At 43.4% G+C, this 12066-nt stretch overlaps 1 protein-coding gene across 1 annotated transcript in view; it reads left to right on the forward strand.

Moving 5' to 3' along the window:
• Positions 1-12066, forward strand: part of ADCY10 (adenylate cyclase 10) — a 96178-nt gene that overhangs the window by 64466 nt on the left and 19646 nt on the right. Inside the window, exons 21-24 of the mRNA XM_060142212.1 lie at positions 6478-6547; positions 7338-7569; positions 9465-9572; positions 10080-10261. Of these exons, the coding sequence (XP_059998195.1) occupies positions 6478-6547; positions 7338-7569; positions 9465-9572; positions 10080-10261 (592 nt within the window). The remainder of the gene's footprint in view (positions 1-6477; positions 6548-7337; positions 7570-9464; positions 9573-10079; positions 10262-12066) is intronic.

A 12066-nucleotide genomic window follows, 5' to 3' on the forward strand; every position in this document is an offset into this window, starting at 1 on the left:
TTTTTCGTCTTTCCTTTGCTGTTTTCAATAATTTTTCTTTGTCTTTAATTTTTGCCAATTTGATTACTGTGTGTCTTGGTGTGTTTCTCCTTGGGTTTATTCTGTATGGGACTCGCTGCGCTTCCTGGACTTGGGTGTCTATTTCCTTTCCCATGTTAGGGAAGTTTTCGACTATAATCTCTTCAAATATTTTCTCGGGTCCTTTCTCTCTCTCTTCTCTTTCTGGGACCCTTATAATGCGAATGTTGTTGCGTTTAATGTTGTCCCAGAGGTCTGTTAGCCTGTCTTCATTTCTTTTCATTCTTTTTTCTTTATTCTGTTCCGCAGCAGTGAATTCCACCTTTTTGTCCTCCAGGTCACTTATCCATTCTTCTGCCTCAGTTATTCTGCTGTTGATTCCTTCTAGTGTAGTTTTCATTTCAGTTATTGTAGTGTTTATCTGTTTGTTTGTTCTTTAATTCTTCTAGGTCTTTGTTAAACATTTCTTGCATATTCTGGATCTTTGCCTCCAATCTTTTTCCGAGGTCCTGGATCATCTTCACTATCATTATTCTGAATTGTTTTTCTGGAAGGTTGCCTATCTCCACTTCATTTAGTTGTTTTTCTGGGGTTTTATCTTGTTCCTTCATCTGGTACATAGCCCTTTGCCTTTTCATCTTGTCTATCTTTCTGTGAATGTGGTTTTTGTTCCACAGGGTGCAGGATTGTAGTTCTTCTTGCTTCTGCTGTCTGCCCTCTGGTGGATGAGGCTATCTAAGAACCTTGTGCAAGTTTCCTGATGGGAGGAACTGGTGGTGGGGAGAGCTGACTGTTTCTCCGGTGGGCAGAGCTCAGTAAATCTTTAATCCACTTGACTGCTGATGGGTGGGGCTGGGTTCCCTCCCTGTTGGTTGTTTGGCCTGAGGCAACCCAACACTGGAGCCTACCTGGGCTCTTTGGTGGGGGTAATGGCAGACTCTGGGAGGGCTCACACCAAGGAGTACTTCCCAGAACTTCTGCTGCCAGTGCCCTTGTCCCCACAGTGAGCCACAGCCACCCGCCGCCTCTGCAGGAGACCCTCCAACACTAGCAGGTAGGTCTGGTTCAGTCTCCTATGGGGTCACTGCTCCTTCCTCTGGGTCCCAATGCACACACTACTTTGTGTGTGCCCTCCAAGAGTGGGGTCTCTGTTTCCCCCAGTCCTGTCAAAGTCCTGAAATCAAATCCCACAAGGCTTCAAAGTCTGATTCTCTAGGAATTCCTCCTCCCGTTGCCAGACCCCCAGGTTGGGAAGCCTGACGTGGGGCTCAGAACCTTCACTCCAGTGGGTGAACTTCTGTGGTATAAGTGTTCTCCAGTCTGTGAGTCGCCCACCGAGCAGTTATGGGATTTGATTTTACTGTGAGTGCGCCCCTCCTACCATCTCATTGTGGCTCCTCCTTGTCTTTGGATGGTGGGGTGTGTTTTCTGCTGAGTTCCAGTGTCTTCCTGTCGATGATTGTCCAGCAGTTAGTTGTGATTCTGGTGTTCTCACAAGAGGGAGTGAGAGCATGTCCTTCTACTCCACCATCTTGGTTCCTCTTCGTGAATAGATTTCTTAACAGAAGTTTATTTTTCCTAGAGTTTCTAGGAAACTTTTTGTTTGCCATGTCTTCTTTATAATATCCTGCTTCAATCTTGGCTGGACAGTCTGTCCATTACCCCTGAATCTCCCAAAGTGTGAGGTATGCTTTTATTTTAATAATTATTTTTATTTTATTTTATTTTATTTTTGGCTGCATTGGGTCTTTGTTGCTGCATGCAGGCCTTCTCTAGTTGCGGCGAGTGGGTCTACTCTTTGTTGCAGTGCATTGGTTTCTCATTGTGGTGGCTTCTCTTGTTGCGGAGCACTGGCTCTAGAGTGCAGGCTCAGTAGTTGTGGCTCACAGGCTTAGTTGCTCTACGGCGTGTGGGATCTTCCTGGACCAGGGCTCAAACCCTTGTCCCCTGCATTGGCAGGCAGATTCTTAACCACTGTACCACCAGGGAAGTCCATGAGGTATGCTTTTAAGAAATGCTGGAGGGGCTTCCCTCGTGGCGCAGTGGTTGAGAGTCTGCCTGCCGATGCAGGGGACACGGGTTCGTGCCCCAGTCCAGGAAGATCCCACATGCTGCAGAGTGGTTAGACCTGTGAGCCATGGCCGCTGAGCCTGCGCATTCAGAGCCTGTGCTCTGCAACGGGAGAGGCCACAACAGTGAGAGGCCCGCATACCACAAAAAAAAAAAAGGTTGGAGAAGGACATATCATAAGAGGTTCAAGGACACAGCATTAGCTATGAATCAGATAGTGAGGAAGTTGATTTTCTTTTCAATTCTCTATCAATCCTCATGTCCTTCCTAAAAACTTATCTGACTCTTGATCCATTCCAAGGATCAACAGCCCATGGGCTCCCTCCTGGGCTCTTTCGTTCCACTTGCTCCATCTAATTCTTCAGGGAGCACTCCTCTCATTCCTTGATCTTCTTGACATGTGCTGAAATCTCATTTAATGTTTCATTTACTCATTCATCAAATACTTATGGGGTTTCTGATATGTGTCAGACAGTGCTCTAGGCACCTTAGATGCATCAGGGAACAAAACAGCATTCTATTGGGGAGAAGCAGACAATGGAGAGAAAACATTAACAAAGAAGTAAATTCTGTAGTATGTATAAGTGATCCCAAGGAGAAAACCAGAAAAGAATGTTGGGTAGGGCAAGGGAGATGAGGAGTGCAGAGTCGTTAGGGTAGCCCTCAGTGAGAGGTAAGATTCATGGAAAGGCAAAGGAAGTGAGGGATTTTATTGTATGGATGGCTGGGGAAGAGCATTCTAGGCAGAGGGGAGGGCCAGGGTAATGGCCCTAAGATAGGAATTGACCCCTTCCATTCTGTATATTGTGAGTTTATGCTTTTAAAAATTATTTTATTCTTGTTTTAATGGGGTAAAATGTGCTGGACCTGGAGGTCAGGAGATAAATAAAAGAGGTCAGTTTTTCATCTTGAACTTGAAGTCTTATTTCTGAGTCTTTGAAACCACAGGTGAGCAAGTACTATCTTTGCTTTTCTCCTTTCTTCTGAGAACCTACAAGCATTCCATATATTTCTTTTCTTTTGATTTTTACAGATCCTCTTTGAAGTAGGGAACTTTTAATATATTTCCTTCATAAATGAAGAAAATTGAGACCTAAAAATAATATGATTCACCCAAGGGTTGAATGATATGACAAAAATCATATCTTATATATCCTGACTTTATTTGCTTTATTTAGCCAATATTGCTTTTTGCCACATCTCATTCTATCACTATTACAATTTGAAATATAAAACAAAACATATAGGATGTTGAAGAAGGAATAGCATTTTATTTTTTATTTATTTATTTTTTTTGCGGTATGTGGGCCTCTCACTGTTGTGGCCTCTCCCGCTGTGGAGCACAGGCTCCGGACGCACAGGCCCCGTGGCCATGGCTCACAGGCCCAGCTGCTCCGCGGCATGTGGGATCTTCCCGGACCCGTGTCCCCTGCATCGGCAGGCGGACTCTCAACCACTGCGCCACCAGGGAAGCCCAGCATTTTATTTTTAATCATTGATTTTTTTCCCCAAAAAACACGCATTTATTGAGTATCTATTATGTGTCAGGCAGTGATCTAGGCATTGGGGATATAGTGGTGAAAATGGCAGACGAGTCTATTCTCATATATTGAATTTTAATAGAGGCTGATAGACAATAAACGAATTAATTAATAGAAGCATCAGGGGGACTTGGAGGCCTTGAGAAATATTCTGAATTTTATTCCAAATGGATTAGAACACATTAGAAAAGTATTGATTAGAATTAGTATTGGCTGCATATAACAAGGACCCAGCTAGAGTGGCTTAAATTTATTATTAAATGTATTTCTCTCTATGTAAAATGCTTGTCTCATCACTGGGACTGGTATGGAGGCTTCATGATCATCAGAGATCCTTGGTTCAAAATAGTAGCTGGAGTTCCAGCCATCATGTTCACATTTAACACTAGAAGGAGGAGAAAAGAAACCAAAAAATGAAAGGGATGCCCCTTCCTTTTTCAGTAGTTTTCTAGAATTCTTCCTACCCAATACTCCTCTTATATCTCAAGGACCAATACAATACAATACAATACGTCACATGGCTATATATCCAGTTGCAAGGGAGGTTGGAAAATGTAGCTTCCCCAAGTAAAATTGAGTTCTATTACTAAGGAGAAAAGGGACAATGGAAGTTGAGATAGGAAACAAGCAGTTTCTGCCACTGAGATCTGAATCATTTTTTTAAAATTATTATTTCATTTATTTATTTTTGGCTGCGTTGGGTCTTCATTGCTGTGCATGGGCTTTTTTGTTTGTTTGTTTCTAGTTGTGGCGAGGGGGACTACTCTTCATTGCGGTGCGTGGGCTTCTCATTGCAGTGGCCTCTCTCATTGCGGTGGCTTCTCTTGTTGTGGAGCATGGGGTCTAGAGCTCAGGCTCAGTAGTTGTGACACATGAGTTTAGTTGCTCTACGGCATGTAGGATCTTCCTGGACCAGGGGTCGAACCCGTGTCCCCTGCATTGGCAGGTGGATTCTTAATTACTGCACTGCCAGGGAAGTCCTGAATCATGTTTTTAAAAACTTACTTTGCCTTCATTTTAGAAAACAGATTGAAGAGGATAGGAATAGGAGGGAGATCAGTTTTTCACACTTGTCTAGATGAAATTTGGTGATGGACTAGGGTGGTGCTCTAGAGAAGATTGACAGAAGAAGATGGATTCAGATATGTATTGGAGTAGACATAATGGGACTTTCTGATGGACTGAATGGGGATAGGGGTGAGGGAAAGAAAAGAATCAAGGACGTTGTCTAGGTTTTTGCCTTGAGGAGATGAATATGGCAGTGATGCCTTGAGAAATGAATACGACAGTGATGCTTTCTAAGACAGGCGAAACGTTGGTGGATGTAGGTTTATGGAAAAGAGATTCAAGAGTTCTGTTTAGATCATTTTAATTTTGCAATTAGGCATCCACGTGGTAGCTGCCAAGGAGACACTTGGATGTATGAGTCGGTAGGTAAGGGTTGATGTCAGGTCTTAAAGATGGAAAACCAAAAGTCATTGTCATATGGGTAGAATTTAAAGTCATGGGCAGGTGAAATTATCTAGGGAGAAATTTGGATGGAGAAAAGAGCCCACGGTCAAACTGAGGCTTACCAAAATTTGGAACATTGATAGAGGAGTAGAAGCCAGTAAAGCGAGCAGCCAATGAGGGAGGGAAACAAGGGAATGGGTATTATGAAAGCCGGTGAAAAAAAGGAAGTGGTCAATTATCGAAAATGCTGCCAAGAGGTGTAATAAGATGCAGACAAAGATGTAACCTTTGGATTTGGCAACTTGGTTGTCACTGGTAACCCTGACAAGAAAGTTTTAGAGGAATAGGAGGATAAAGGCATAATTCAATTTATTCAGCCTCTAGTCTACTAGAGATAAACTAGACAGCAGACTAGGAGAGGTGGGCAAATTAATCCTTATACAGTGTGATAAAGGATGATGATAGAGGTCTGCATGGGGTCAATGGGCACACACAAGTTGAGGCACTAATTCTATGGGGCAAGGGCACAGAAAGCTTTCAGAAGAAGGTGATAAGTATCAATAGATGCTGAAACTGAATTTTGTAAATTAAAAGATCTGTGGAGTCATGCATTCACCTTGGAGTCAGGAGACTTCCATCACGAACAGATATATGATCTGAGACAAGTCCCTTCCCCTCTTTAGGATTCTTCCTTCTCCCTGAATGGAGAAGTGGCTAGATTTCAACAATCCTCATTTGTTTTCTGTTTTAAGATCATTATGGAATTTTCTAACCTATTGAAGTCTAGATAGACTGAAGGTTTCAAATTCAAGGCTCTCAGCCCTTAAGTTAGCCCTTTGGGGTATTCCATTAATTGTCTGTATTTCTCCATTAGAAGCTGACATCGCTTTCTTCAGCATCATTAATTCATAGTTTGAATTACTGCAGGGTAAATTAGTTAGGATAATGTTATCATCTAAAACAAACCCCAGCATTTCAGTGGGTTAACACCGTTGAATGACAGGTTTTTTTCTGCCCAGGTAATGATCCAATGAGAATGTTGTCCAATAGCCTTGAACACAGTCAGTCAGGGACCCAGCCTCCCTGACTATGTTGTAGATTTGCTATCCCTTAGATCCCCACAGTTAATTTGTTTTCCTGTGGAAGGAGAAGGTAGTGAAGATATCTAACCATCTCAATTCAGAGGTGACATATATTACTTCTGATGGAATCCCATTTTCAAAGTAAACACATGTGTTCACTTAAGATGCACTGGGGACTGGAAAATGTAGATCCTGGCTGGGCAACAACAACTTTGTCGTGGAAGGGGAACAGGAAGCTTCAGCGGACACCGGACATCTCTGCCACATGAACATTTCAATGACCCATACAACTCACTTGTTTGTTTATTTTCCAGCTGAAGAAGAGATCACATTTTCCAGAATAGAGACTTCTAAGAGATCTGCAATATTTTCTGAAAATCTCAGGTACAGGCTTCTGTAATTGTTTAGGAGGTAGAGCTGAACAACTGGCATTAAATTCAGAACACTGTTAGAATCACTTGTCTGGCCAGTACTCTGGGTCTTTTAGGCACAAATCAGAGGGTGTGTGTGGTGAGTTTGGTCAGTAGTTATGTAATGGAGCGGGAACCTATGGGCCCTTCCCAGGACAGACCCCCTCCCCCATATCCTCTGCTGTAGCTCCTCTTTGGGTTTTTTTGTTTTGTTTTGTTTTAAATATTTATTTACATATTTCGTTGCGCTGGGTCTTAGTTATGGCAGGCGGGCTCCTCAGTTGTGGCATGTGGGATCTTTTGTTGCGGCAAGCAGGCTCTTTGTTGTGGTGTGCGGGCTTCTCTCTAGTTGTGGCACACAGGCTCCAGAGCACATGGGCTCAGTAGTTGCCACATATAGGCTCCTTAGTTGTGACAGGTGGGCTCCTTAGTTATGGCTCACCAGCTCCTTAGTTGCAGCATGCATGCATGTGGGATCTAGCTTCCTGGTCAGGGATCGAAACCGGACCCCCTGCATTAGGAGTGCAGAGTCTTAACCACTGTGCCATCAGGGAAGTCCCTGTAGCTCCTCTTTGAAGTACCTAGATAATAGTATCTGATGCACACTTCCTGAGTTGTTTTACAGATGCTAAAACCACCACCAAGTGGAAGAAATCTACATTAGATTTTCTTATCTTGCTGTTTTGTTTTTGAAGATCTCTTCATCTCAAACACTATACTATATCTACAAATTATTACTCCTATTTATTTCTGCATTTGGACAGTTCTGAAGAAATAAGAGAAAAGATCTTGAGTTTCTTTGACATCATTATATCAAAGATGAGGACATCTGAGAATGACATCATCCCTCTGGAATCTTGCCAGTGTGAGGAAATCTTAGAGATTGTCATCATGCCTCTGGCTCACCATTTTCTGGCTTTGGGAGAAAACAACAAAGCCTTATATTACTTCCTAGAACTTGCGTCTGCTTATCTCATCTTGGGTGATAATTATATGGTAAGGTGTTTCTGCCCAGATCCCCTCCACCTTTGAGACGGACCTACAGCCCACAGGACCAGAAAGAAAGCTCTAGTGCTTTTTTTTTTTTATTATTATTACTTCATGTTCTTGATTCTGAGCAGCACCCCCTTCTTTGAAAATCAAATTGCTCAGAAAGGAAATGAGCTGAGATTGTGAAAAAGTCAGAACAAACCACAACTACCATTATACATCATTTAAAATACTGCCGTCATTAGAAACTTGCTATGAATTGTCTACCTACATGAGACCCTGGTTTCAACTCTTCAGTTTCAGTAGTGTCTTCCTCAGTAATGTCCCAGCCGCATTTGCTCTCCGTCTTCCCCAAGTATCTGTCAGCACAAATACCTGTAGGTCTTTGAATAAGCAGAAATCTAGTTTTAGTCTTGTGATCCCTGAAGGGGCTCGCTCACTTTGGTCTTCATGTAACTTGTGCTAAATTATCATACATACCTTTAGGCCACCAAAGCCCTAGTGACTATTTCTCTAGGATAATTGTAAATAACCTTCCAGGGCAATATGCCCTTAGAAATGTGGGGATTTGATACATATGATGAAATAAAAGAATTTATTGTTAAGTAAGTTGGGAAGCGCTGAGCTGAATAAAGCTAAATAGATTTTTGTACTACAATATTTCAGGGTCTTAATACACTAAGATCCATAGAAATCTCCCAGAGGGTTGGGCTAGGACTGAGACGTATTTTTTCTCTCAAACTTATTTGACCTTAGACCACTTTTCATAGAGCAGCTGGCTGACGAAGCTTCCACGAACTCACTTGAGGAAATGCCTTTCTGGGCAGAGCCTCCCACACCCGAGTAGCCATGGCTGCCACCCTTTATGCCTGCACTTGTGGACTGTTTCAGATTTTATATTTGTGGCCTAATTAAACTCCACACCTTAGATTTATATAAAATTTTAAAATTACACCATTAAAAATGTCAGTAAGCTGTGGTTCTCTCAAATATTTATGAACAAAAGGCTCCTGTGCATATTTTATACACATAGGTGAAGAAGGCAGTGATGCGGCCAGTGAGTACCAGGAAGAGAAGGTTTAGGCAGCCTTGGGGGCTAACTTGCTAAACCTGTGCTCACCCTCATCTCATTATCCAGGGAGTGACAAATGCTCAGGAAAACAATGACTGGAAGCAGAGCCCCAGTGCAGGGTCCCAAAATGTGACATTTGCTTCCCCATCTCCCAGCAAAGAAACCTTGTCTCCCTCTTTCTGCATCCAACACCTACGCCTTAGGCTGCATGAGACTTGGGGACAGTGCCCCACTTTATTTTACTCTTCAAGTCTGACCTTGCCTTGGTGTTTACAAGTGCCAAGACTCTCTTCACGATTTCATAGGACGTTGAAGATGAAGGGAGGAAGCTTGCTCAGGGCCTTACCTTCCTCTTCCACTTCCCAACGATGGCCCTGGCAAAAGAAATGGGAGTGGCTCCTAACTCATTCCAAAAGTAGAGACTGGCTTGTCATAGATGTGAGGATGCTCTCAGGAGCCATGAGTACACTATTGGAAATAGGGAGGTTGGCGATGGAATTACTCAAAGAGGGAAATTGCCCTGGGGAAAACTTCAGGTAAGGTGACTTACATGACAACATGAGGAAAGGAGGAGGTTTCTAGATTCATCCTCTAGAATGAGATTCAGTAAATCAAGAGGAACATGAAGGTGACCCATATCTTCAGCAGGAACTTTCCCCACCCTTTCTGTCTAGAGTTTGAAGGACTCTGGTCAGGAGCTGAAGGAAGAGATGGAGGTGGGAGCTGGGTGGTCCTGTTTCTCTTCCTTCAGTAGAGTCTGGGGCAATGGCCCCTCCTTGGTCCCAATCCCTGATGACTCAATACCTTCTACTCCTTGTGCTGGTTGCAGGCTTACATATATTTGAATGAGGGAGAGAGGTTGCTGAAAATTCTCAAGAAGGAAAAATCTTGGAGTAAGACTTTTGAGTGGACTACCTTTTTTACCCTCAAAGGTCAGGTAAGAAACCATTAGAAACGCAGTTCATCTGTTCTTTATCACTGCGGCTTTACGTAGAAGAAGTAGTAGAAGTCATCCCTATACTTTCTACATCCTCCTCCCATCCTCTGCCACAGATCTTTCCCAAGATTCCAGAACCCCAAGCCCCAGGCCTCAAACCTCCTCACCATCACTTGTCTGCAGCAAGATCTTCTTTAGCCTCTCGGTTGACAGCTTTATGAAATGTTTATCTAACAACCTCCCAAAATGGACAGGAATGGGTAAACATTTTCTCAGAGGTAGATGATGAACAATGAGGATGCAAAGTCCTAGTTATTCAACCATCCTTCCACAGATACATCCAAGAAACATTTCCGATTGTGCCAGGCCCTGGGAGATCTTGTTCCTGGGCCTTAAATGACCTTTTTTGGATAAGATTCCTTAACTATGTGTTTTTGGAACATACCAACCAAGCCTAGAATCACTGCTTTTCTTCTTTTCCTTTCTTCCCCTTTCTTCTCCTTGTAGGTCTGTTTCAACATGGGCCAGATGGTGCTTGCCAAGAAAATGCTGAGGAAGGCCTTGAAGCTCCTCAATCGAATCTTTCCTTACAACTTAATCTCCTTGTTTCTCCAGATTCATGTTGAAAAAAACAGACACTTTCATTATGTGAATCAGAATCAGCAGGCCCAAGAGAGTTCACCTCCAGGGTAAGGAAGGAGCTGGGGAGAGCTGGGTGTCTCATCTCACTCCCCAGAGGAGAGAGACCTACACATAGTCCAACAGTCAGCCCCCAAAGCCTGGGCCTCTAGCGGGCGCAAGGAGTCCTGGTGTCTCGCTGGTGTGGGAGGGGATGTGTGGGAGCGGGGCTCTCAGGCCAGGGCTGGGTTGCCTCAGAACAACTTAACAGGCAGCTTTTGCCAAAGGGAGTTCAGGTGACAAAACCTTAAGGGAGTCCTTTGCAAGGTGAGCTCCAGTGCCCCTCCCCACTCATCTTACCCACTAACCCCTCTGGTCATCCATGTTCCAATGGGAATCTGCACCACCTGTTCCTAGTGCCTCAGTCACAAGTCCTCTTCCAATTCAGTGCTAAAACCGTGGGTATTGTCCCTGCCCCCCCAAAAATGGCAGGTCCTGAAGACATCTGCCAAAAGACAAAACAGCCCACCCATTTTTTAACTCTATATAGATACGTGGGTTACATGGGGTATCCATCAGTCAAGATTATACCATTAAGATATGTACATTTCAATGTACGTAAATTTTATCTATAAAAGAACTACAAAAAATAATGAGGTGGGGTAGGAGAAGGAAACAGAGTAGAAGGACAGATGTAATAAGCATGTTGATAGTTGCTGAAGCTGGATGCTGGGTACATGTGGCTCATTATAGTTTCCTGTTTTACTGTGTGTGCATGTTTGAAATGTTCCACAATAAAAGTTTTAAAAATGTATTCCCCCTACCTAGCAATTCATACCAAGAGAAATGCCACCTAGTTGGGGATCTGGAGAGCTGGCAGTAGATCTCTTCCATCTTGGGAGAGGCCAGCTGCAATATTCCCACAGGTTCTGCCTGAGATACAAGTATCTATTTCTATGGGCAAATTGCTGCAATTCTTTGGCAATCCCACCAAAAACTGCCTTCCCCAGTTTCCTGAAAGTGTTCCCTTGACTATGGGGGAGGCTGGGGTGGAAATGAGGCGCAGCTGAGCTCCTTTGCAGGCTGGGGACAGGCTTCTGAGAATCTAAGCCTGCTGCTTCAGGAGACACTAGGAGGGGGAGGGGCGGGGAGAAGTTCAGCAGAGATCTCTCGGAGAGGTAAGAGAGAATTGGAGTTTGGGTTCACACAGAGGGTTGCCAGATGAAATAAAGGATGCCTAGTTGAATTTAAAGTTCAGATCAATAATAAATGATTTTTTTTAGTACACCTTATATCACACAAGATATTTAGGACATATGCATTCTAAAAAATTGTTTTGAAATTCAGATTTAACTTGGCATCCCATATTTTCATTCCCTAAATCTGACAAGCCTAATGTACAGCCACATTTTGTAAAAGGAATAAGAAGTACCTGCACAAGAGGAGAAGGTGAAAAAGTGATGATCAGGAAGAAACTACAGAACAATTGGCTTAAAATGGTGTCCAGTCAAAAGGTTCTCATCTCAAAAATAAGGACGTTAAGAAACAATATTTAGGGGCTTCCCTGGTGGCGCAGTGGTTGAGAGTCCGCCTGCCGATGCTGGGGACACGGGTTTGTGCCCCGGTCCAGGAGGATCGCATGTGCCGCGGAGCGGCTGGGCCCGTGAACCATGGCTGCTGAGCCTGCGCGTCTGGAGCCTGTGCTCCGCAACGGGAGAGGCCACAAGAGTGAGAGGCCTGTGTACCGCAAAAAAAAAAGAAGAAAAAAAGAAACAATATTTAATGTCAGAATTTCTACAGCTTCATGAACTCCCTATGTTATAAGGGATTTTACCTTCTCCATGTTTCCTTAGAAACTTTAAAAAATAGTTTCCAC

This window comes from Lagenorhynchus albirostris, chromosome 2 (assembly GCF_949774975.1).
Source record: "Lagenorhynchus albirostris chromosome 2, mLagAlb1.1, whole genome shotgun sequence".
In the NCBI taxonomy this organism is placed as follows: Eukaryota; Metazoa; Chordata; class Mammalia; order Artiodactyla; family Delphinidae; genus Lagenorhynchus; species Lagenorhynchus albirostris.